Source organism: Haemaphysalis longicornis, unplaced genomic scaffold (assembly GCF_048455015.1).
Source record: "Haemaphysalis longicornis isolate Haplotype H1 unplaced genomic scaffold, Haemaphysalis longicornis Haplotype H1 scaffold_9, whole genome shotgun sequence".
NCBI classification, from domain to species: domain Eukaryota; kingdom Metazoa; phylum Arthropoda; class Arachnida; order Ixodida; family Ixodidae; genus Haemaphysalis; species Haemaphysalis longicornis.
In genome coordinates this window covers 1,526,389-1,552,190 of record NW_027526460.1, presented here as the reverse complement: position 1 = coordinate 1,552,190, position 25,802 = coordinate 1,526,389, and the positions used below count along the sequence as shown (strand labels likewise).

General features: G+C 50.0%; 2 protein-coding genes across 2 annotated transcripts; one reads left to right on the top strand and one right to left on the bottom strand.

Annotated features, from left to right (window-relative positions):
* Positions 1 to 19: 19 nt before the first annotated feature.
* Positions 20 to 14,959, top strand: Rpl24 (ribosomal protein L24). The gene is made up of 5 exons (XM_077684321.1): positions 20 to 94; positions 205 to 280; positions 633 to 880; positions 12,266 to 12,323; positions 14,854 to 14,959. The coding sequence occupies exons 1-5, from the start codon at positions 90 to 92 to the stop codon at positions 14,929 to 14,931; spliced, it is 465 nt and encodes a 154-aa protein (XP_077540447.1). The 5' UTR covers positions 20 to 89; the 3' UTR covers positions 14,932 to 14,959.
* A 7,322-nt stretch (positions 14,960 to 22,281) lies between these two features.
* On the bottom strand, positions 22,282 to 25,719 carry Had1 (beta Hydroxy acid dehydrogenase 1). Its single transcript, XM_077684316.1, has 6 exons — positions 24,014 to 25,719; positions 23,671 to 23,905; positions 23,401 to 23,562; positions 22,854 to 23,048; positions 22,617 to 22,722; positions 22,282 to 22,560 (listed from the first exon to the last, which is right to left on the bottom strand). The coding sequence occupies exons 1-6, from the start codon at positions 24,043 to 24,045 to the stop codon at positions 22,355 to 22,357; spliced, it is 936 nt and encodes a 311-aa protein (XP_077540442.1). The 5' UTR covers positions 24,046 to 25,719; the 3' UTR covers positions 22,282 to 22,354.
* Between the last annotated feature and the right edge of the window lie 83 nt (positions 25,720 to 25,802).

Below are 25,802 nucleotides of genomic sequence, written 5' to 3'. Positions count from 1 at the left end.
CGTAGTATGCGTAATATTTGTTGGTAAATTTATGGCTGCAACATTGTCACTGCAGTACTGTTCTTTTCGGATCCCGCAAGCAACCGACGATGAAGTAAGTTACCGGGACTTCTTCAATATCCAACACAATAATTGATATTTTTAGGTCATCCGTAAAGGCGTTTATTTTTTGGTGACTAATAAGGATGTGTTTGTTAATTCCAGGATCGGATTGTGCTCGTTCAGCGGGTATAAAATATACCCCGGCCACGGGAAGCGGATGGTCAAAACCGATGGCAAAGTGAGTGATGCACCGGCATGCTTTCTGCAATTGCTTGCAAGTCGTTCAGCGACACTGCAACAGACACACACGAAACGATATTCTTATCTTTCTCTCACTTTAACATAGTGTTCTCGACAGCCTAGGTTTATTGCGGTGTTGACGGGACGGTGTTGTGTCTCAGCGACAGTGGCGCGTAGGCCAGGATCTGTAATCGTTGCCACGGTTTATGCGAGTCGAAGCTATGTTTTTTGGCCGCAGTGAGGTTGAGGGGCCGATTAATCCGCCTAGTTAATGGTCGTTGCTGCGGGGTCACCGTGGGTGCGGGCGTGCGGCAGCGTGGCCCGTAGGTGACTTGTGGTGCCTGTCGCAGACGTTCCACTTCCTCAGCGCCAAGTGCGAGGCGTCGCACATGATGAAGCGGAACCCGCGCAAGGTGACGTGGACGGTGCTGTACCGGCGCAAGCACAAGAAGGGCATCGAGGAGGAGACGACGAAACGGCGAACGAAGCGCACGGCCAAGTTCCAGCGCGCCATCGTCGGCGCTAGCCTCAACGACATCATGGCCCGGCGCAACATGAAGCCCGAGGTTCGCAAGGCCCAGCGCGAGCAGGCCATCCGGTGAGTAGTCAGCGGCCCCCCAGTGTGTGTGTGTGTGTGGGCGCCGAAAGAGAGCTGCTCTGTGCCCGTGGAAGCCACTCGAAAATTGTGCGGGTGTGGTCTTCATTTGTGTAAATGCCGCCCAGTGGTCCGGCGAGGAAGGCTCCTCTATCGACTTGAAGTGCGGTTTGCCGCATCTGGGGCCGCCTCGTGCAGTTGAGCAGTTCGCTGGTCTTGGTGCCCGCTGTATGAGGCCCTCCTGTCCTCCGCGATTCGCATGGGGCGCAGACAGGGGCGCTGCGTGGTAGGAGGAGGGGGAAAAAAACTGGAGGATTGGCTAGCAATGGAAATGTCGGAGACCGCCGCGCACACGTATGCTGGCTGGCAGCATTTGCCGGTAGCATTACAGGGATTTCGACGCCATTTTCACACGACAAGAAGCATTAACTGAATGGGTTTTGTTCTAAAGACTCTTGGTTGATACATGGCATGCAAAAATTCCAATGTGTTCCACAAATACGAAGAACCGAGCAGAGTGTGCCTGGTGTGTATTTTTGTTTTTTTTTTTTCTTTCTATTTTGTTCCTTCTCTGTGCAGTGACTTTCAATCCTTGCAACTGTGTGCAAACCCGTTCAAACGATAACTGATGATGCACGTGTACCATCCATCATCCTTAGTGTCCATTACCTTAGCCATGCAAGGAAGGGTAACAACTTTGGTATAATTATATTTTTCTCGTGTTCACGGGTGTGAGGGAGCAGGCATAAAATATTTCGGTAGTAAGATCTTGCGCTTACCCGTAATTTGTTTTCAAAACCTACCCCCGTTTCTCAGCTCTGTGCATCGTGCGTTGGGCATTCAGATAATATTGGCCCATATGAACAAGGCTGTTTGGTGTACTAGTATAGTTTGTCATTTGGGGACACCTTGGCCATCGCCTCACGTCACTGGCTGCACCCATCTACACCCTGCTTTGGGAATTCCTTCCGTGCCTCACGTTTTTCTGTAGCTTGTTTCGAGGAGCCATTGCTAGCAGGGCAGAAAACGTTCAGTGATTGTGAGAAAGTAGTGAAAGCTAATTAGCAGGTGAAAATTCTGTTTAGAAGTTTGAAGTCTTTTGATAGGGGCACAATAAGGATCCACAAAATTGTTTTGGCTGGTTTGCTGCCCCCCACACTCTGTTTTTAATTTATATGGCAGCGGGTGGCGCAAATTTCGTTCATTCAAGTTTCCTTGACGGAACGGCAGTTTCACTAGATTCCTTCAGGTTAAAGGAGCCATGAAGAGAAAACACAAGTTTGGTTCATTCAAAAGATTGTCTCGTTAGAATCATACTGACACCACTTTTAACGTAAACTTCGCTCAAATAAGCTACATAATTAGGAAAAACGGGAATGGTCATGCGACCCACCAGCTCATTTCCCGCAACAGAACCTATGTCGTCACATGAGCTAAGCTCTGCGATTGGCGGAGGCTGGCAGAAGCAGACGCAAATTAGGTAGAGCTTACAAACTAGACGAACGAGCGATTTGCGCTTAAAGTTAGGGCACATTATTTACAAAGCAATAGGAATGATGGGACAAACAGTGGAAGTTACGAAAGCACATGTAAACATAGAAGTACTGATGCGTTCTGCTGTTCGTACTGCGCAGAGCATGCTTTGGTTTAGCTGCACAGCACTATGGGGCTTGGGGTTGTCTCAGACGACACTGGCCGATTGACGCAAGCAACGGTGTCTTACGTGACCCCATTTGTCGAGCGAGCACTGTTTCAGGGAACGAATATTTTCTCCCAGAACAAAAACAAGCCAGGTTTAAATGCGGGCAAAAACAAACCAAACGCTTGCCACGGTATGGTGGCGCCATCTAGGTTACGGAACGTAAAGAAACGCGGGAACAAACCAACACCGCTACAGGGTGGAGACAACCTTTGAACGGTCCCGTGCCGCCGCAATTGGGCCAACGGGCTCAACGCGTTATTCTTTTCGTTTCCCACGAGACCTAGCAACGCGAAACAGGCAATATGATTCAAACTTCTTCAGTAAACCGCGTTGCGGCGATAATTTTAGCGCGGTTTTGACACAATGACTTGCTTCGGTGGCGAGCGAGCAACCGAACATGGCGGCGCCAGCGTTACGTGTCTCTACCCTGTACGGCGGATGCGTGAATGAAGGTATTCTAGGCTGCAGAGCGGTCGGTTCCCGTGATGTCACTTGGGACCACGAAAACGCACGATTGAGCGGGAAAATCAAAATTTTAACCTGAATTGTTTAATTTCTCAGTGAATAAAGCACCGTTTGTATCCGGACAAGCGCTGGGGGCACTATAAAACACGAAATCTTTCGAATAAAACCAACTTGCATTTTCTCTTCATGGCTCCTTTAAGTAATAGAAACGCACAGGGGCTGAATTTTATAAATTTATTTCTTGCTTTACGTGTACACCAGCCATTAAGGGGGGGGGGGGGGGGGGCGAGTAGGTGCAATCTCTTCTGAAAGAATGTTTTCACACATTTCCTTTTCTTTATGAGCAGCATCCAGCACTCTACTGATAGTCTGTCTTATAAAAAGTGGCTTTGGTGGGGAGCAATGTAAGTACGACGGCCACCGCATCGATAGCTCAGTAATGTTGTTTTGAACAGAAACAGATCGCCACCTTCGCTGGTGATAACAGATCTTGTGAAAAGTATCACTAATCATGCTGGCCAGGCCATTGACTTGCGCGTCCTGCATGGGACGACACTGCCAAGCGCTGCACCATGAAAATGCCTTGCACAGGCAGGGTTGATCAAACAAGCTGGCGTGGGTAAAACACCTGGTAAGCTCGCGGACTCTGTTCTGTTCCACTTACGAACGGATTCCAGTACTTGTGCCTTGTGAACCATTGCAGATGGAGCACTGTCAGCAGCTTTAGCCGTATCTGTTCACCTGCATTTGTGGGCCGAAATTTTTGTGTTTAGTTTTAATGTGGCGCTATATCAAGGACAGTGGTCCGTTGAAACCTAGCGTCACCGTCACCTGCCAATGTTAAAAAGTAGAGCTCCCTTGGCTTTCAGTGCGTACATATTCGGCGGTTCGTGCAGGGGTCCTCTGGATCCTCCTCGAGAGGATCGCTGTGCAGAGGATTTGCGGGCAGGGCAGCTCAGGTGAACTCTGCTGCTGCCCTGCCCGCACTCCCCGGTGCACTCCCCGTGCAAAATGTGTTGCCTCGGCACGTGGGGCTATTCCTTGGACTCCTCTTGGAGCAGCACAGTTTTCAGGGAGACCGCCGGCAAGGCAGTGTTTCACTGCGAGGATGGTCCGCCCTGGCTTGCAGTCGAGGGTGCTGCAGCATTTCCTCTGGCCGACCAGTCGGGATGGACAGGGGCCGTGAAGACGAAATGCAGCTTGGTTCGTCCAAGGGACTGCTGTGGCTTTCTACCACACGCTTGAATAATCGAAACATGTAAAGCCATGGCGACTTCTCCAGGCTGACTGTACACACGACATTGTGTGGCCTGGCAAAAGCAAGTGCACGCACGACGCCCCAGTGCGGCAGCTGCTGAAAACTGAATCATCTCGAATGTAGCCATGCTTTCTGAAGAGTTGTGCTGTTCGCCCCATTGGCTAGCCTAACCTAACCTAGTCCATCCCAGCCCAACGACGTAGAACATAGAAGTCCTGCACATTGATCTCGATGCAATGATAGCCAGAAAAGCATTAACGAAATCACCGTGAGAAAGCGTCGAAATTTCAAAAAAAAAATCCGCCATGCCGGACTCCAGTGATGTGATAGCTGCGCCAATTGCGCCTAACTGCGCCGAGAGGTAAATCCTGCTACAAGGACTCCGATTTCAAGAAATCTGCACCAATCTTGCGCCGAAGCTTCGTTTCGCTGCCTTCATCGATGTGGCGTGCTCTTTACCCCAGCGGCGTTGAAGTGGAGGGAATTTTTTAGTGTTTTCTGTTCGCGAAAACGCACCGCGCACGCCATAGGCGCGCTGATGCTGCCGCGGAACACCCGCACGCTGGGCGCAGCGCAGCGGCTTCGGTTGCAAAGTGATGTGGGGATCTCGAGCGACGGCGCCTAACAGCTTTCTAAAATGCTGTTCAAGGCACACACAGAGTTGCTTGTGCAGTAAAGGAGCTTATAGTGGGGGCGAAAACGGTACCATAAACCATCATCCGCACCGCTAGTGAAAGCGCCCATGCAATATCTGCCGGGGTATAAACCTAAACATCTCTGTAGCCCCGGATACATGGACCCGACGAGGGAAGGTCGAGTCAACTGGCGGGTTCAGCTACCTCAACCCCTCACGCGTATACATGAGCTCCATTTAAAGAGGCGAGGGGGCCGGGGGATTGCTGGAGAAGGAGCTACCGTATTGTTACGATTCTAGCACACACCTTCTTTTGCTAAAAGCTAATCTTAAAATTTGTGTGCGCGTTACAATCAGGCTCAAAACCGAAACAGGTTTTAAATTGGCCTGCAACATTGCCATAGGCACGAGGTCCTCCCAAACTCCAACTCGATCCAATAAAAAAAATCCATCAAGCCCACGTGACTAAATTCCAGCGCACTAATTCCTGAATGACAAACCTTGGTCAGCTGTTTAACATTTTTCTACCATTGCAATTAGCCCGTCACACGTGGAATTACGAAGTTCAAGACACTTGAAATCGCAAACAGCTTCATTGTTTCCCACTATAGTTTTATTCCCTGCAGGAGCTTGGATAAGCAAGTTTACGAAGCACAATTTGCACGCGCAAAATAAAATCTTCTAGGTAAGTAGTGTCATGTATTTTACATCATTGCGCTAAAGCCGACGTCCAATTGTTTTTTCGGATTTCCCTGCGCAAACCTACCCGCGAGGCAGAATCGGTGGCACGTTATAATCGTGAAAATGCGGTATTCAGCTCCCTACGGCCCGCCGACTCAGCCCGACGAGTGCGTCAACCCACCCCCTGCCTGCGAGTCGAACGAACTCACCCCGGCGGCTTTTCGACTCACCGCGCCCGCTTATACCTGAGTTGCTCGGGTCAAAAAAAAAAATCACGCCATATCCACGGAATGAATGATGATAAGTGGGGCGAAGCTCGAGAGGGGGAGATCATCTGTAACCGTAACTCTCCCGTGAAAGTTCGCCCATTACATCATTAAGAAAGACGTAAGACTGTGGGCGTACATTGTACAAATCAACTTTTATTTTGTTCTTGTTCGTTTGTTGTTGTTGTTGTTGTAGGGTTCGTGAGGCTGCAAGCAAGCGCTCGTATCGCAGGCAAACCCCGATGCAGTGAGAGCGCGCGAGGCGGCTGCAAAACGCATCAAGCGAGCTCAGCTCGAAGCTGCCGACGCGCGGTTTAAGCGCGACTTTCTAGACGAGATATTTAGGGCGAACTTGTGCCCGAACAAGACGAGAGGAAACGAGCAAAGGTCCTTGCGTCTCGTTCGATCTTCGAGAACGACTGCCTGCGTTCGTGGCGTGATCTCCCCCTCGCCGTGCACGTGCGCTCGCGCCTCCGTTGGCGAACACAGACAAGCTCGCGCTCCCGGTGCCGAGTTTGCGCTGCCGGTTGCAGCCGGTTCTTGCGCGTGCAACGCGGCCCACTTTGCGACATCTCCGAAAGCATGCGGCGGTCACGTACCACGAGACACAAGGGATGGACAGACCCATGACTTAAGAAGCTTCGCCCCTCAAAACCTGTTTATTTCAACTCAACGTGCCCTCGTCGGGTCAATGTAAGCGGGGCTTGTCTGAGCCAGCTGGCTGTTTTGAGCGCTTCGAAACTTCCGCTATGAGGCACGCGGCTCCCAGTTGGGGCAAGTCGGCAAGCTCCTCCCACTGTCGCGCACGTCAGTTTTTGACAGAAGTAGAAGGTGCCGCGGGCGTGATATCGTTGATACAGCGTGAAAATATCGCGCTCGCATCGCCGACGCGCACAAATCGCGTGTAAAAACGCACCATGTGGTTCACGCTTTATCTGCTTTGCAATAAAGCTTGGTGAGTTAGCACAGGGCCGGTATATTTAAAGATTAATGGGAGAGGCCTTTGCCCTGCGGTGGGCGTAGATAGGCTGGTTATGATGATGATGAAAGCTTGGCTGGAGTTCACGTGACTAACTCTGAGGGGTCGAGATGGAGAGAGCATTGCAAGGGTAGCTAGCGGGAAAGGGGAAAGGGACGAAAGTTCAAGATGGCTTAATTTGGGACCGGCTGTGAGCCGGTTCATTGAAAAAAATGATCTTGCTTGACTCAACATGTCGTTAGGAGGAACGCTACAGGAGCGCTTCAGGAAAGCATTTTTGATAAAGCTTTCTTCGCAAAGCTACCCTTCGTGAAGAATGTGGTCGACGTTTTCACTGATTTTTTTGTCTTCATTTCAAATAAGTTAGCCGTTGGTCCACCTACTCAATGACCATCATAGGTGGCACTCTTTCACAAGCTGGATGGGCGCTTCATGAAGACAGTCTTACCGCTCAAAAAAGCCAGACAGTTGCCGTTGTTGCAAACCTAGTCCCCTGTAATTGGAAAGCGAGTGGAGAAGTCGGAGAGGACATGTAGCATGCAATTTTGTCTTGGAAACCCGGAGAGAAACAGACATTCAGGCTGGGTGCTAGAAGCTTTTACATAAAATTCACTCAGTATTCAGTCTTTCGAAAAAATACATATGTAGAGTCGATAGCGATATAAAAGGCATCGCGGAATATCATGACTTTTTCACTCACTGCAAATAATTTGGTAGCGTGATTGCAGCAGGTACTTGAAACCCCTAAGCATATTAAATAAAACGCAAAAATATGATTGATTCGTACCCGTGGAAGCCTAATAGATTATTTGACTATCGTAGTCGCCTGCCTATAAACTATACAGGAGAGCTTATCGGTATTACGCTGTTTGCGCGCACGCACACACACACACACACAAACACAACGGATACCCAGAGCGTTCGAAACACCTTAAAAGGCAAAAAAAGCATATTTTCGCGCAGCGGTATCACGCGAAAATGATGTAACACCGAAAAAAGAATTCAGCACGCTGGCATTCACTCTGCCCGAGATGACAGAACCCTTCTCGGCATTCGCCTTTCAAGCAAAGGACCACTAAAGCTGCGTGCAAAGGCAATCGTGGGTGTTAAACAACGTACGTTAAAGGGACAGACAACCGATTTTTGTCGAGTATATATTCTCTATCCCAAATGAAAGGGTATCGCTTAAAGCACCTTGACGAGAAACGCTTTTGCTGATAACGCCCTAGAACTTTTTAAATCGAATTTTTTGATCTACAAGCCGTATGTGTCCCTCCCAAAACTAATGCTGGCAACCATGACATAGAGTAGCTCGCCAACATACTTTTGTCTGTATGCGAAATAAAAAACAATATTTAAAAACTTGTTCCCAGCTAAAAAAGTTTGAATCGCAGGCTTTCTTGTTCCTGTATGTTTTTTTAATGCAACAGTATTTTGCACGAATGCGCCATCTGTTGGGATAGACGATAGGTAGAATCTGGCTTCACGTTGTGGAGGCGGGAAGTTCGATGCTCCCCAGGCGCGACGTGTTTTTTTTTTTTTTTTTTTTTTTTTAAGCTGCCGTTGGCGTATTTGGAAACTGAAATCAAATATTTTGGCAGAACAAACGCCTCTGCCTCAGGCAGAATCGTCAAAGCTCCTTCACTGGGTCTGTTTACTGAACGCTGCCGTTGATTCTGGGCATGGAGGCTCAGTTAGCCACACTGAGAGCAACCCAGCGGCGGCAGGCGGCGTGTCTAAAAAAAATTTCAAAATAATGCTAAAAAATACATATACAATTTAACCTTATACAAATACTTGTGTTAAAAGGTTTTCAATACGTAAATAAACGTTTTAGCAGTTACAGTAGCTGCTAGGTTTGCAGGTCACGTGACAGGGACACATATTGTAGTTCCAAGTTTCGACACTACAAACCGGCACCCTTCCGTTTTCAGGAAGTTTGCTGCCAAATTAAAATTATTTCCGCCAGTTTGTTTAGAAATTGCTTGTGGTTACCGGGCTATATAAAACGCTGGCTTTCATATGAGCTAGAGAACATATACGTGACAAAAATAGGTTGTCTGTCCCTTTAAACAACTTTGTACTTGTAGGATCGAGTCAAAATACATAGACCATATATTCAAGTTTTCTATTCCGAAGACTCGACAACGAAGGTTGATTTACAACTCGTAGCGCAGGCAGCGGCGGCCAGACGAGCCTCGCTTCAACCTTAGGCTAACGGCGCCGCCTCGCGGCGTGTGTCGGAGTTAGCAGAATTACACCGCTCCCCTTGCTTCCGCGCCGAATGGGACGGCCGGAGCAATGGCGCGCCGCCGGAAGCAAATCGCGGAGGCCACGGTTTTACGAAACGTTCTGTAGCCTACCAATTGGAATGCTACCCCGATAGTCATTTTTTAAGTAAAACTTCAAGTTCTTTCATGATCTGTTGGCTCATGCAGTGAATGAATGTACACACTCGCACAAACTCTTTCGGTGCATGTTTTGAGGCATTTCATAGTTACTGCTAAAAGACGTCTGTGCGGCAGAAACTCCTCCTCTGCACTGAAGGAATTTTTCTTGTTTAAACATTTCTGTGTTCCCAGGATGCTGCTTTTGGGGCGCCTCTCGGTTGTTTTGCTCCCCCTCTAGCAATATTTCTCAAATACTAATGCTCGTTCTGGCTGCTGCAAAAGCCGATTTTGCTGCCCACAACCTACTTTTGGCTGCTCCAAAAGCTGCTCCAAGATTACTCGACGCAATCACATCACTGGACTCGAACCGAAGCCTTCTCATTTAAAAGCAAGTGCAAAACCACAAGAGCAGGTGCAGGAAGAAGTTTTTAGGAAATAAATCCCACATTGGTGCGTCGCGTCTTGTGTATGCTTGCTTCCGCCAGGCCCTACAATGTCTTGCATGTAGAGCACAGAGCAAGAATATATAGGAGGCGCCCATTGCAGCAAATGCAGGCCAGCAACCAGATGTCACAATGAAAGCCAAGGCAGACTGCAAATCTTTGTAGCTGCGATGGCGAAGGAGAGGGCAGAACTTTTCATACAAAATACGAAAATCAAAGTTGAGCCTGTCTCACATTCTGGTCGGTCTTGTTGGGCCATGCAGACAAAATACAAATGATGCTTTATTCACTGAGGTCATAAACATTTTAAACCAACATTTTGATTCTCCTGCCGAATCGTGTTTCACGATGTCTGCAATGCTGTGTCCAGGGAATGTATTGAAGCGAACGCAAGTATGTAGACTAGGGCTGCGGCCAGTGGCAGAGTGCCTTGTTTGCTGTCAGTCCTCCCAGATGGCGCCACCATACAGCCCTGGACTGCTGTCCACCCTCGCTTTGTTTTTGGCCGGATTTGTTACTGGATAGTTTTTGTTACGGTTGATAGCACTCGTTTTGTGAAGCATTGGGTATGCTCAACAAGCAGTCACAGAAGACGGTGTCACTGGTGCCAGTTGGCCAGTGCAAGCTCCACGCGCCAGACGGTTGCGCAGCTGTAACCACCGCAGTGCACGCATTCGCAGTGCGTACTATGCCAGTTGCTTTTATGCCTATGTGTGTAACTTCCATTTGTCACCCTGCTATTCTTACTGCTATATAACGAATGTGCATTAAATTTAAGTGCAAATAGATGGTTCTGCAAGCCTTGTAACCCCTGTTTCGTTTGCGTTGGATTTTGCTGGCCTCAGCCCACAGCTGTCCATAATACGTCACAGGTTCCAGTGCAGGGAATGATGAGCTAGTGGGTCGTGTGGCCATTCTCTTTTTTCCTAATTATGTAGCCTGCTTGAGTGGAGTCTTTCTAGTGCACTCGGTGCGCATGCATTCTGTGCGCATGGCCCCTTTCAGAAAGTATCTTTTGCAGCTGGGTGGTTGGTGCAGACCGAGTACAGTGGGGCCCGCTTCAACTTGTGCTCTCGGGATGCGCCAAGCTGGGTGAACATTGCCATGCCATGTGGAGTCCGACTGTGGGCGTGCCAAGGCGGTTGTGGAGGCAGTGGAATTAAATGCAGCACTGCGTTGGGCTTTCCTAGCATTCGAGGCAGCAAATGAGGAATTTTCGTTCATTCTGGGCTAAGCTCTAGTTGTGAGACTGCTTCACCCGAAAAACACCCATGCTAATTTCATCGTAAGCGGAACTTGGAAATAGATCTGTGGGTGCGTAGTTTGAGCTGGCAGGGGCTTGGGCCAAGCGCAAGGTGATTTTATGGCAGTTCACTAATGGCCAGGGCAGTGACGCTGGGGAAATGGGCACGAATCGGAGGTGAATGCTACAAGCGGCTTCGCAAGCACAGTGACGTTCCGTGTGGGGATTTTCCCTTTTTCGGGGAATTCCTGGCTGTAGTTGCCGCCAAAAGGGAAACCTTTATTGATGCAGGGCATTTTAGGAGCCGTCGAGTAAACGGAAAAATATAGTGAGTAAACTGGACCTCGCATCATTTATTATTTTGTTTTCTTTCAAACAGTCCTCTAACCTTTGTCGTATTCGTGTTCAAATATCCGCAGTCATGTTCGTGCAAGCCACAAACCACCCGTTTCAAATCCCAATCACAACACGGGAGGGAGTGTAGGGGGAAGAACACTGCACGAGAAAGAGCTAGTGAAGCGTGGAGCGGCAATGGCTGAACACTGCACAGTATATCAACGCGTACTTTGCCTTCCTGCAGTCGGCAAGGTATTGCTCCAGAAGCCCCAGCGCTGAGCTGAAAGTACCTCAATTACGCAACAATGTCTTTTTCGTAAGGGCAGTTTTAACTTGGAGCTTTCACGTGAAAAGTAAGCAGGCTGTTTGGTGCAAAACATGAACTCCACAGTCAAATGCTACTGAGTGGCAGGTGTAGCGGAATTTGGTTCGCGCTGACACTCTGAAAGGTGGCGCCTGCTAGTGCCCGAAACCAAACAGGAAACCACGTAAAGATCTATCAGCTGGGAAACGAGAAGGCAGGAGGGAATTTTTGAGAAGCCTGCGGGAAATAAATACTAAACATAGGGAATTTTCGAAACTAGAAATTGTAATTTTTCTCCCAAGTGCGGAACCTCACTGGGCAAGCAGTGAAGATGCGGTGGCATCTCTTTAGCAGCCTGGCTGCTTTTAAAGCTGGACAAATTGGCTCCTGCTGTCTTCTTATAGGGGCACTGAATCTTCAGGTGGGGACATCGCCCATGCCATGCTGCTAGGTTTGGTCGGCCATCCGGTCTTGCCGCCTCCTGTTGTTGCTCCAATGATGCCAAGCATTTCCTCTTGGCATCATTGGTTGCAGTCAAGCTCTCGCTTTCTGGTCGGTCTTGCTAGACCAAAACATTGTGGCAGCGTTCTGGTGCTTGGCTGGCCAGGAATGGGTGCAGCTGCCCTTGTGGCTGGCATCCAGCGTGCAGCCCTGGCTCTGATCTGTGCTGCTGTTCCCCCCCTGCAGGGCCGCCAAGGAGAAGCAGCGGGCACAGAAGGCGCAGAAGAAGTCCACCGCCACGCCCGTGAGTGCTTCCCCTTTCACGCTTTGCCTGTCCCACAGACCGGCGGGGGGTCAGCAGGGCGTTCAGTGTGGCTCTCCTCTTGCAGTGGGAGGGATTCCCGGGAAGGGCAATCTGCACCGTTTGGCCAGGCTGGCTTTGCTGTGTGTGGTGGCATTTACTGGGGGTCAGGGCAGTGAACCTCTCTCTGAGCTCGTATGGCATCCCAGCTAGCGTAACCCGCGGCTTCTGCTCAAGTGCACCATTGCACTGTAGTGACAACAAAGCCAGTCCTGTTCCGTGACTAGTGAACACTGTTTTAATTTTGCGTCATCTTACCGGCATAACTTGATAAAGCTGCCCCTGGCACTCTCTCAGAGCTTGTTGGTTGAAGCCAAGAGCCGTACTGAACAACTTTTACTGGCCATCAAACACTGCCACACTCGTTCCATGTGCCGTTTGTAAGCACCGTATTTATTCGCAAATAGGTAGACCCCGGTGTATGGTGCTCTTTGGGAAATAAATATTATTTGAATATAGGCAGACCAATACTTTTTGAGAAGCAGAAAAAATTTCAACAAGACAAACCTTACAATCAGCGCAAGCACCGTAGCCACTGTATTTCGTTAGACACAAGCCTCCTCGTCAGAGGATTTAAGGAAGCTGTCGTCCTCGGTGCCGTCGAGTGCATTGGAAATGTGGCACTTCTCGGAGCCAGTGTGGATGAGTTCTGCTGGGTCATCCCACGTCGCAACTCCACTGAGGGTAGCCTCTTAGCGGTGGCGTCTTTCGCCAGCCACTCCCGGCGGTACCTGGCTACGCGGTCCTTGAACAGTTTGTTCACGGCGACGTCTAAAGGTTGAAGTTGAGGGTCCATGACGGCCTTTTGTACGGCGGCCTCCTTGATGGCCGGGCAAATGTGGCTCCTGAGTGAGCCTAGGAAGGCGCAAGTGGCCGCATCAAAACAAACTGAAACCATTCGTGAACCCTTTCTCATTTGCACGAGTAATCTCCTTGGTTGGGAACTTCTCGTTCTTTGGGGCGGTTTTGCGTCGTACGGCAGCCTGCCACCTGCTGTGCAGCAAGCGTTGCAGTGAAGCGCATGTGCTCATGGCATGTTGTCAGCAACCACACGTCCTTGGCCCCTTTTGCTGTGGCAGTCATGCGGCTCGGCATGTCACAGTAGACCAGGGTGTGATCACTGTTCCCAATCTGGCCAAGAATGTGTTCCTTCTCACCACGGAGCTTGGCTACGTACCACTGGAACTCCACCAGCCGCTCCTCACATTCACCTTAAGGTTAACGCTGGCAGATTATTGTTCTACATTGAGGGGACAGTCTGTTGCGTCGCATAAACTTCTGGACCTGGCCTTGGCTCGCTTTAGACGTGGTGTGGGCTATCCCATCTCGCTGCGCAAACTGCCAAGCTTCTGCCTGCATGTTCTCGGGACACGTTCTCCTTCCACGTGAAGCGTCAGTTCCTTTTCGGGTGCGCCATGTCACCCAGCAGCTGGGGCTGCGAAAGGCACGCCGATGCCCGTTACACGCCAAAAGCCAGGCATTGAAGTCGCGATGAGTGGCACAGTTGTTGGTCTTAAAATCAGCGGTGAAGCTTTGCCGGTGCGACATCGTTGCAGAACCAGCAGGATGGGAAAGATGGCATCGCAGAGAAAAACAACCGATGAAGACTGGCGCGAGTAGGCGGCTGCGAGCCCCATACAAAGCCTGCTAAGTAGACTGACATCAGCCCAACCCTGGTGTGCAATAAAGTGCATTTCTGTGGCTGCAGATGTCATTGTGAATTGTTAAAACAATCGCTTTTGTTACATGTTTAACTGCCACGAGTTTATTTCTGTATTTGTGCACTGCTTGACTTCAACTTAATTGTATGGTGCGAGCACACACCCTCACGACGCAAATACACTTCCTGAGCGGCCTGTCATACTAGGATAACTAAGTAAAAGAGCACACAGCTATGTTATATTCACTTTTGTTTCACCCTTATCCACCTGCCTCCCAAAAATGCCCACATATCATCAGCTAGACGTTGTGGTGGGTTCAACGGCAATCATCGACTGTGATTTTTCGTTTATTTTTGTTTGTTTTTCCAGAATTAACGTTATCTTTTGGTTTTACTTCCGCGGTGTGTTCATGGCATACCTACATAGTTGCCACTGCTTAAAGAATGGCGGATGCGTCAGTGGAACTCCATTGGCTCAGTACTTTTGCTTGCTTTGGTCACGAATGTAGGTCGACATTCTTAGGTCATACGTATAGGTTGATAGCTGATTTCGGGTAACATTTCTGGAAGGAAAAGGTCGACCAATATGAGAATAAATACGGTGGTGGGGGGCTCAGTTGTGTGCGGCACAACCAGGGGGCGAGGGGTTCATGAAACGCTGCCGTGCACGAGTGCTCTGCTCTCGCTGCAGCGCTGGCAATGCTCGAGGGCCTGCACTCGGGCACGTTTCATCGACTGTGCACCTGCTGGCGCCCCCGTTGTTGGTCAAGGGTGCTGAGGGCGCCACTCTCTCTCCCGTGTGTGTGTGTGCAGATCCAGAAGGCCGCCCAGAAGCAGAAGGCAGCCAAGCCTATCCAGGTCAAGGCGCCCCGGGTGGGAGGCAAGCGCTGAGCACCAATAAAAGAGAACGCCCACTGTCCCCCGCCCGTGTCTCGTTGCTCGGCTATGGCCAAGGAGGAGGGGCCCTACCACAGGGGGCCGTTTGGCTGCTGCTGCCCCGCCTCCGCCTGTACAGTCGTGGACAGGTGAAATGCGGACACGCCAAACTGAAAAATGCTGCCTCATGGGGTCCACTGTTGGCATATTTGGAAAGCCACACTGGCCAACTTTGTGGTTGCAACTAAGCCACGTGTCATTGTGATTTGCATGGAAAATGGTCGCTCTATTTGTGTGTTCTGGTTGATACTTTTGTGTTTGCATTTCATTTGACCATGACTGTACTGTGTTATGGGCACATGAAGTCTGAAGCTTCAGCACAAACCCTACACCAGTTTTTTGCATTTCAACCGTGAACAGGGTTCGCTCAAGTCCCTGGAAATCCCCGGGTTTACGTCATTTTCCAGGCCTTGAAGGTCCTGGAATCAGTTGTGTTTGTCATGGATTTTAGGAGCTATCACTTTCATGATCGAGGAAAAATCTGTTTTTGAGTGTTCCAGGAAATTTTTCTTTTTTTTTTCGCCACAGATAATGACTGGTGTAAGATACGAAATGATAAAGATAATGGATTTCCAACAGTAATAATTTCAAACAGATTTATCACACATTTTATTAAACAATTAACAAGACCAAACAAGTTACAAAAATATGATGAAAACATCAATGCCACTTTGCACAGGGTACATATAAAAAGATTTTGAAGTATACAATTAAAACATAAGGTCCTTATAAAGTAATACGTCAAGAGTGAGCTCTGTAAGTACAAAGGTTAGTTACATGCATGCAATTATATAGAGTAGTGCCTACCAGTTGTTTCTGGGTAGTCCAGGGAACATTTTTCTCGCACAGAAAATGATGGATGCTAAAGTGTAAGCTGTAAATGATAGAGGAAGAATGGGGCTTTCCAACAGTAATTCAAACAGATGCATAAGGAATTATCATAAAATTTTAAAACAGATTAACAAAAAAATTTATAACATCAATGCTACTTCGCACATGGTAGGCAAAAACAATTCGAAATATACACTTTGACCATAAAGCACTTATAGCATAATTCTGCAAATATGAGTGGTGTAAGTCCAAAAGTTGTTTTTGTACAAAAATATAAACTCAAACAGCCGTGCACTGCTCCGGAGCGCAACACCAAGGTAAACTCCGGGTTGTCTTTGTGGACTCGGCTCTCTGTGCAGCCAGTGCCAATCGGTCTGACCCGACTGTCGTCGGCACCCTGCAGATAAGAGCTGTGGCCTTTTAGTAGAACAGGGCAGGATCTGTTTACAACGTTCGCCCGCGATAGAGAGACAGGAAAAGAAAGCAAAACTCGCCGGCGCACTCCTGGCAGTGATCCGGGACAACTTGACGCACTTTTGCTGCCTGTACTAATGTCTGACGAATCGAAGTCATCATCTGTGTCTGTGCTGCTACCATCATGCATAGATTCAAGCGCAGTTGCATTAGAATTCACCGTTCGCACGATGCATCGGCGACACCGTAACTGCAACACATGAGATCGTTCCCCCCCCCCCGGTAAAGGACATTTAAAAGTCCCCCACGGGGCGGAAAAAGCGAAACTGATAAAATGCTTTTTCCTTCACCATTTGGATGGCGATAGTGGTCCAGAAGCACTCGGAGAGCGCCACAAAGGCGCAGTCACAAAAGTGTAAAACAATGCAAAAAAACATTGCAACAATTAAGATTTAGTGTAACTGCTAAAATTACAAATTTAGCTGGTTTTCGTTAGTATGCGGCACCATTGGGAGCAGGAACTTTTTAATCCCGTCCAATGGAATCCGGTTTTTTCCATCTTGCATCTTCCAGCAGCCCTCGGGCGAGCGTTGCATCAGCGGCACCGAGTAGGCCTCGCGTTCACCAGCTTTAGAGCTAGGCTCACCGCAGTTGCTGTGGCAACGCCAGGGCTACGCTCGCTTTGCATGGACGCGACAGCATGGAGACAAACGACTGCTGTTCACCATCTTGTTGTGCATGGAGGAACAACCAACTACCATAGCGGGTAATGGTGGTCGGACTGGCTCCAAGAGGCGAGCATGTGAACAACCATTGGGAGCGCCTGCTGCGTTGACTCTGGACACATTTTCGCATTAATGTGACCGCGCATCTGCAGTGTGTGGGGTGATATTGCCCAGGGTATCGCCGCTGTGCAAAGTGGAAGTGCTTCACTGTGCCCAACAGGGTCCTTGGGCCACCCTGGATTCCAAGGTTTCGCCGTTCACCACCTCCGTGTGGGTGCGTTCGGTAGCAGATGTTGACAGTCTTTGCAGCTTGAAGGAGATGCCCCTGCCTTCCTGCACTGCAGTGGGGGTTCAAGCATACCGGATTTTGGCCTCCAGCCTTCGCAGGTACTGCGTAGTTTTCGGCGTCAACCTGGACAAGCTGCCAGAAACCCTCGTGGCTACGCAGTGATGTGACTGGGTGGAGTCATTTTGGAGCAGTCAGAACGAGCATTGAGATTTGGGAAATATCGCTATAAGGGGAGGAAAACAGCCAACAGGAGCACCAAAAGCAGCATCCTGGGCGCACAGAAATGTTTAAACGAGTAAAATGCCTACTGTGCCAACGAGTTTCTGCCGCACATGTATTTAACAGTGATTATGAAATGTCCTCGAGACAACCACTGAAACCCTTCGTGCAAGTGTGCGCATTCTATACATGAGCCAACAGATCATGAAAGAATGATTTTTATTTAAAAAATGGCTATCAATGTAGCATTTGATTTGCTAGGCTACTGATTCTAATAAAAAAATCGTATTCATCCATCAAAGTACAGACATCGCGGGGCAGCCTGGTAGCTGGCCTCCTCAAATGAGCACAGGAGGACTCCTCGTCCCTCGTGTGTGAAGGCCTTAGAAGCGCAGTCTCTGCAAAGTGGCATTGTCGAATGGCAGCCGCGACAGAAGGTACTCGGTGCATTTTATGTAGAAGCTTCTAGCACCCAGCCTGAATGTCTGTTTCCCTCCAGGTTCCGAAGAAGAAATTGCACGCTCCTTGCCGGCTCCGACTTCTACTCGTGCTTTTCAATTTGCAGGGAACTAGGTTTGCAACAATGGAAACTCTCTGGCTTTCTTTGGGTGGTAAGGCTCTTGTCTTCATGAAGCGTCCACACAGCTTGTGAATGATGGCCACCATCTCATCATAGAGTAGGCTCACTCCTTTGGAACAAAGACACAAAAATCCGAGAGCTATCAGAAAATGCTTTCCTCAAGCGCTGTCCTCCCGATCGACGTGTTGAATCAGACAAGATCACCTTTTAAGTGCGAATGCACTTTATAAGCGACCCCAAACCTTCCACCGCCGGCGGCGGCGTCCGCAGTCCTCCTCTCCCTAGCAACGGCGTGGAGCGGAGAGGAGCGTCGGTAGCAACGGCGCGGTGACATCACTTCACCACGTGACCGCGCTCGCTCCGCCTCCTCGCCGTGGCTGCGCGGGTGCGCACCGCTCCTCGCGCCGTGACGTCATGGTATGACGTCACAGCGCGCCTCCTCTCTCCAGCAGCTGCAGCGCGCCTCTCTCTCCACCGTGACGTCACACTCTCTCCTCTCCCCCTCGCTCGGCTGCAGCTGCCGTGCGCCGCTGTCCCTCTCCCCTTGCGCTCGCCTCCTCTCTCCGCCACCTGGCTCGGCGCGGTGTACCCCCCTATATATGCAGCGATAAACTGCCAGACCTCCGTGGGTCGGCTCGCGCGCGCTCACGGGCGAATGCCAACGGATTTTAACTTTACTCCCCCTCATAGCATCACCCCGTGCATTCGCACTTAACCATGTTCACCCTCGGGGAAATGCTTGGGAGTTTTTTTTACAGCTGGAAACTGTTAACTGAACCGGCTGACAGCCAGTCCCGAGGTATGCCACATTGAGCTATCGTCCCTTTTCGCCTTTCCCGCTAGCGACCCTTTCAATTCCCTCTGGATCTCGACCCCTCGGAGCGAGTCCCAGGAACTCCTGCCAAGCTTCACTGCAAAGGAGATGGCAATAAATGGAGACAGCAAGCCATGTCCATTGGTGGGGTTGCAACGTTTAACTGGTACGTGGTTTTGACACCCACCACAGAGGAGACGCGTTCTCCGTTAAGCCTTGGAGACTGAGCCCAAGGACACCCTTGGTTGTAAGGAAGTACTCAAACGAGGCGAGACACGCCGGAATCATAAGGAACGCCTGCATGAGCCAGCACTGCAAGCCTCTGGGGAGCTGGCAGAAGTCGACAAGCGTATCGGTACGCTTCAGGAAGAAGTCCAATGTCTTTGCCAACAAAGAACTGGCCACTCGCTCGTCTGAATGGTAAGCGACCACTGATAATTGCTTTTCTGCTCCTGCTACGCCTGCCTTACTTGCGGCACCGCCATCTGCCAAGCTATCTGCAATCGAACTCTTCAATTTCGTGGCACAGCAACCGCCATGGGTTTTGTCGGCACACGTTTCATCGATGCAATGATTCCAACGGTCTAGCGCAATTCAATGGAACTGCAAAGGTTCAATACTGCATACTTATCCGAAGGCTCCCCCACCTGGCCCTTGCTCCTACAAGAAGCTAATTTTCTTCTGAATACCCGGAGGCTGTCGCCAACTGTTGCCCCCAGACTCGGGTTAACCTAGAACCAGGGTGCAATGACTGGCTGGAAGTAGAGGCAGTGTTAGTGAGCCTTCCTCACACGGCGGTAATACTATACTCGGTGACAACTTAAGAACGGCACCGGAAGTTGCCGCTGTGCCTTATCACCGTAGCCGGATGCTCACGGGTCCGGCGCTTTGGCGGAGCGATACACTACATGAAGTGGTGCCGTTCTTAAGTTGTAACCGAGTATAGTGTCCTGCTACGTGCACCTGCGTTGTGACCAGGTTGGATTCTGCATCTCCCCCGCGCGCACTGTGCTGGTCGGTGCAGATTTTAGTGCACCGCATTCGACATGGGGATATCCCTAGTCTAGTGCCCGAGAAGCGATAGTGTTGGACGTGTTCACCGATTCGCATTTCACTCTCCTCAATCCTGTGGACGCCCAACCTGTCAACAGGAGCATCTGCGCAGCCCTGCATAGTCCCCCAACCTTTCGTTGTGGCTTGGAGCTGATCTGCAGCTGTCACTGGAGGACACCCTACACATAAAAGCATGTATATATATTTGGTGCTGAACAAAGTCCTCTGCATGGGTCTGACCTTCTTGGCGGCTAGCCCGCCGTGAAGAGGTCGCGCTTCAGAGAATCCGCCAGAGCATTGCACTGAAGCCTCTAATCTCGCAGATCCCTCCCCTACTGCCCTGCCCCTGTTGCTGAGGTGGCATTGGATCGCTTCCTAGGGACGGGTCCAGAGCTCCAACCAGCCCGAGCTCGACACATGGGAGTCACAGCACATCACCCAGGCCGCCCTCCCATTATTCATCAGTGGACGCACAGCGCACCCTACAAGAAACTGGTCTATAGTTTAATGTAGTGCACCCGCACCACATTGCTTTTTCCCTCTGTGTCGTACCTCTGTCCTGTATTGCCCATTGTTTCCGTTACTTAAACCCTGTGGCAAAATGGCACAAAGAAAAACAGCCCACATTAAAAAAATAAAGCTGGCATTGAAAGTATTTTTCGAGTTACTGCCATGTAATCAAACTAGGACTTTGTTCAGTCCTTGGGGTCACCCCGATGTCTGTTTAGTCTTCACTGCAGTGCCTTGCTCTCTCTAGCTTTGAGCTGTGGAAAAAAAACAATGGTGATTTCTATCGCAAGAGGCTCCCTTAGGGAACTATTTCCCAGAAAACTAGCTGTTTTTGTTCTGTTTTCAAATTGCTAGAATTTTGGTTAATGTCCTAAACAGACGACACCAGGGCCAAAAGGGTTAAGTTGGCGAAGCTTTCACGAACTCTGCAACTATTGTGCAAAAAAAGAACTTTTGCATTGTGTTGAAAAAGCTATAATCTCAGATAAAACATTACATAAGGTCCTCGAAAATATTTCCTGGAATGTAAAAAACTCGCTCATGCTTTGTAAGCTATGTTTTCTCAGTGTGGTAAACCCACGGTGATGGTTCTGAGGGCATGGCAAGAGTCATATGCATTAACGGAGGGTGGATGGCGTAGTGAATGTTTTCTTGACCTTCAAGTTAGCAATGTGCATTAGGGACATGTGCCGAGGCCCAGAGGAGCAACTTGAGCTTGACCGTTACAAGGGCAATGGAGGGAAACGGACATTGGCACCACCGGAATCTGAGCGTGCAAATTTCAACAGTAGCAGAGCATCTTTGCGCGAAGGCTAACCGACAAAGAAAATGATGCAATGGGAAGTGAGTGACGATGGCCTCATAACCGGACACATTGGGGCGGCAGCTGTGCAATGTGGTTGCCCTCGGAAACGATGCACGGTGAGCAGAGAGGCAGGAGCTGGTTATAACAGACTCCACTGCCACTGTTAAAGGAGCCATGAAGGGAAAATACAACTTCGTTTAATTTGAAACAACTAGGATTCAGTATCTCACTCAGCTCCATTGCAGCCACAAAAGATGTTTTTAACGAAAAAAAAAGCAAGTAGTATTTAAAAACTTTCAAATTTGGCGCCACAGTGACATGTTATGAGCAAGAATGACGTCATACGGGCCAACAATAAAACTTTTTAGTGTGTTAACTGCACGTTGGCATTCAAGTGATGTGGTCAAATGAAACTAGAGGCCCCATTACAGACGTCCAGTCACGTGTCATTGCGACAAGTTAGGCGGCCACCAATTGCACAAAGAAAGTTCCATGGCGTCATAGAAAAGTTGCAGGAAATTGGCTAGGGGGTCGCGACTGCTTCACATGTATTCTTTAATATCTCCGTTATTTGTTTGAAGATTGCGATGATATTGGTATCATTGTTATTGGGACTAAGCCATCTTTCTAATAACCCCAACTTGTAATTTGTCTTCATGGCACCTTTAACGCCAGATGATGTGTTGTTTCCAGGTAGGTACAAGCCACACACCACCCCTAAACAGTCTTAGACAAAGGCGCCCCATTTACCAAAAGGGTGCGTAGAGCAAAATTAAGAACAATTTAGAGGGGGGAAATACGCTTTGGCTCGCACCAAAACGGAAGATTCTGCCACTGGACTTCTTGAGGCTGAACAGTGGCGTTTTAGCAGATGCTCAAAGGAACGGAAAGAATGTTCCAGGCGAACCAGTAGAGTGTGTGCCGGGCTTGCACCTGTCGGGAAGGGAATGTTGCCATCGTGGAGTTTCATGCAATCGTAAGAAACCGTGCTTGCCGTGGCAGACAAACCACCACACATGGAGGGTCGCGAAGCTACGAAATGAACCGCTCTCGCATTCCATCACGTCGGCAGCCTCGGATGGTTTTATTACCGTAGGGCTTGAAACTACTGCCACTTGGTGAAGCCACGGGTGGAAGGTCAGGGCTCCTTCTTGAGCTTTGCCAGCTCGGCCAGCTTGGTGTCCCGCCACTGGCGCCTCTTGTCGAGCTCCTTGAGGGGCACCCTCTCCAGGAGCTCCCGGTTCACCTTGGCCAGGGTGGTCCCGTCGTAGCTGGGCACCGGGCCAAAGGTCCTGGACACCCTGCCGATGCCCTCGGCGTACTTTTCGCAGTACTCAAGCATGCCTGCAACCACGGAGGATCGTCGCCCTCCCCGCACGTTTATCACGGGCTCTGCTCACCTTCAGCATTGAGGTGCGCCGTCTCGAGGGGCCCGAGGAAGGCATAGCGCATGCCCAGTCCTTCCGACATCACCGTGTCCATGTCGGCAGTGTCCACTACGCCATCCTGCATCAGCAGCAGTTGTTGCATTGCTTGTGCCCTACCTAGATGACTTGACACAGACTGTTTCAAATTAAAACGCGCCGTTATTTTGTCTCCAAGGCCCCCCTCGGGACGTGCACAGCAAGTGAGCTTGCCTGAATGAGCCTCCAGCACTCGTTGAGAATGGCGTACTGGACCCGGTTGAGCGCGAAGCCCGGCACTTCCTTCTTGAGCAGGACTGGCTTCTGGCCAATCTCCCGCATGAGGGCACGAGTGCCGATGGCCACTTGGGGGCTCGTCCAAGGCGCTGGCACGATCTCCACCAGCGGCACGTAGTACGGAGGGTTCACCTAGGATGGCCCAAACATCCCGAGCTTGCCAGCCAATCCCGGCACGTTCCCTGTTTACTTGTGGGGGGAATTCCACTACCAGCCGGGTGCACAGAAGTGTTCTCAGCACGGCACAGTAGCCTGCTTAGTGTTCCTTTGGTGGCGATCAACTTGCGGCAAGTTATCAAATCAAAAGAGAAGGGAAAAAAGACTGCAATGAAAGCTATACCGGAGGTTAACACTCACCGAAAAGTTGCGCAAAAAGAGGCATTTTCGTAGCGTGTTTTCGTATCAGAAACGTACAGCTGGGAACCAAACCAAGGCGTATATATCTTTAGCTGCCTGCCACAGGAGTGAGTATGAATAAAAATACCGGGTGGGCAACAATAGCCTGGCTCCTGTGCTTCAGGTCCTTGGTGAACGCCGACGGCGGAAAGCAACTCGTTGAACTGCAGAGAACAACTTTGTCATCTGCGAGCTGGTCCATTTCGAGGAAGACCTTCTGCTTCAGCTCTAGCTTCTCGAAGACGCACTCCTGCGATAAAATCAAGAGGTCTCTGAAGGCCACCCACTGCAGGCGCGATACATATTGGCTGCTCAGAGGTTTTTAAAATCGCGAGCACGCCGCGAACAAGGCGCTTGCCTGCACGTGCACAGAGCCTTTGATGCACTCGGCCAGCGTAGCGCACTTTCTGATGAGCTGACGCTGCTGCTGCGGGGACAGGCTACCGCGCAAGAGGCCCCTGCTCTCGAGGCTCTTCAGCTGGTCCGCGATGTCAACGAGCGCCGCGTCCACCTTCTTATCGTCGACGTCGAACAGGTCCACGGTATAACCGGCGCCGGCGAACAGCATCGCCCAGCTTCGGCCGATGAGGCCGCTGGAAGAAGACAAGATGCGAACGGAGCCGCTGCTAACATTCGTCCCCAGTGACGACGACGACCAGCGGTTGCACGTACTGGCGGACAAGTGTTCGGAACAAGCTCACCTGCCGACAATGCCGACCTTGCCCTTGCCCATCTCGTAGAAGCTTCTGCAGCGAGCGTCCACCGCCGAGAAACAGCGTAGCTCTTCTGTTGGGGGGCGGCCTTCGCCACGGCCTTCGCGTCTGCTCGGCTCGCAATCAATCCTAGCAGCGTAGCTGACAACGTTGCTCACCCACCCCGCCTCTCTCTCGCCCCCCTCGGGGAAAGATAACGACCAACGGTGGCTGCAGGGGCGGCACTTCTCCCGCGCACTCGCTGTGGATGGTCGCTCGCAAACTTTACTTGGCGAAGTAAAAAATCTGCGGCGGAAAAAAACCACCGCGAGCAGCTGTGATAACGTGCATGGCACCGGGGGTCACTGCTCAGGCCTGTACGCAACCTTTCCGACTACCAGAAGAAGTGAAGGCCCAATTTCAGGCACCCACCCGTTGAAATACACACGGGATTCCAAGCGGGGAAGCGGGACTGCAACCACAGCGCCATATCTCCCGCCACGTTATGCTAGAATGTACCAAATGTCATTTGACTCAAATTCGAAGTTGTGCTGCCCTACTGGGTTTTCAAATGACATTCGAGCCAAATGAGAACACAGAGAGAAATTTGGGCATCATTTCGGGGTCTCGAATGCATCTAAAAACAGGTGTCCCTATTCGCTCGGAAGCCCCGGGTTGCAGCAGACGCAGCCTTATTATTTTTAGTTCGCACGCTGCGTGCAAACAAAAATAAAAATTGTTCGCACGCCTTTGAGCCTTCGCCCATTTCTGCTTCGGGACCAGCACGGCTTGCGCTGTCCCTTTCGAATCACTCTGGTCTCTGTTGGCATACCCAAGCTTAGCATTGTCAAGCTGCCCGCATAGCTGTTGGCTAATCTGTGTTAGTAAGTAGCTCAATAGTTTGTTAGTTGCAGCAATAAATTTGACAACACACGTTGGTAAACGTTGGATCCTCGGGGCCACACGTCGAGTTGGTTGGTTGGTTGGTTGGCTGGTTCCTTAATGGCGCGTACCCACGCGGGGGATTGGCCAAGAAGCTGCCTGTAATAATTAGGCTGTGACCCGGCTTATTTTAGAGAGAAAAACAAAAGAAGTACGAGATAAACATTGAGAGTAGAAAAATAAATCTTTGGATAGAACAGGATTGTCAGGAAAAAAAAGCTATCTAGCAGGGCATCCGGCCTGTCGCCGCAACAAAGGAATGAAAGGCGATCACAGCTGTTCATGGTTTCCTCCTCCTCCTCCTGGGGCCAACTTTTCTTTCCTTTCCTTTCATAAAGATTTCTGCCTCCCAACTATGCTGCAAGCACCTCAGGATGCGATCAGCAAGCTAGGGGAAAACAACTTGAACAGCATGTCATTTGAGCAGTGTTTTCTATAAAAGAATGTATGCAAATTTAAGAAATGAAGTTGATTTTAAAAAGTTGTTCGGATATGGTCTCCTGAAGACCATTGTGCCCAGATGCTACTGTACTGCACGCACAAGCCAATGAAGTATTATACCTGTGCTTCTTGAGTGTTTGAAAGGACAATTAAGTCAAATGGCCTTCAAAATTTTGAATGCCATTCAAACTGGAAGGAGCTCCGCCCGTCTGCCCGGCCATTCTCTCAGAGGCAGGTGAAAGTTTCCTCTGCGTTCGCCCGCCATGTTTTGGTGCCGTCACTGCTACCCTGTTTTGTTCTTGGCAAAAATTAAATTTTCTAGTCGGAACGGGCAAGAAAACGATTATTAGAGATTAAATAAGATAACAATCTACAAGCACAAACAAAAATGCACTGACAGCCAGTTTTTTTTCTT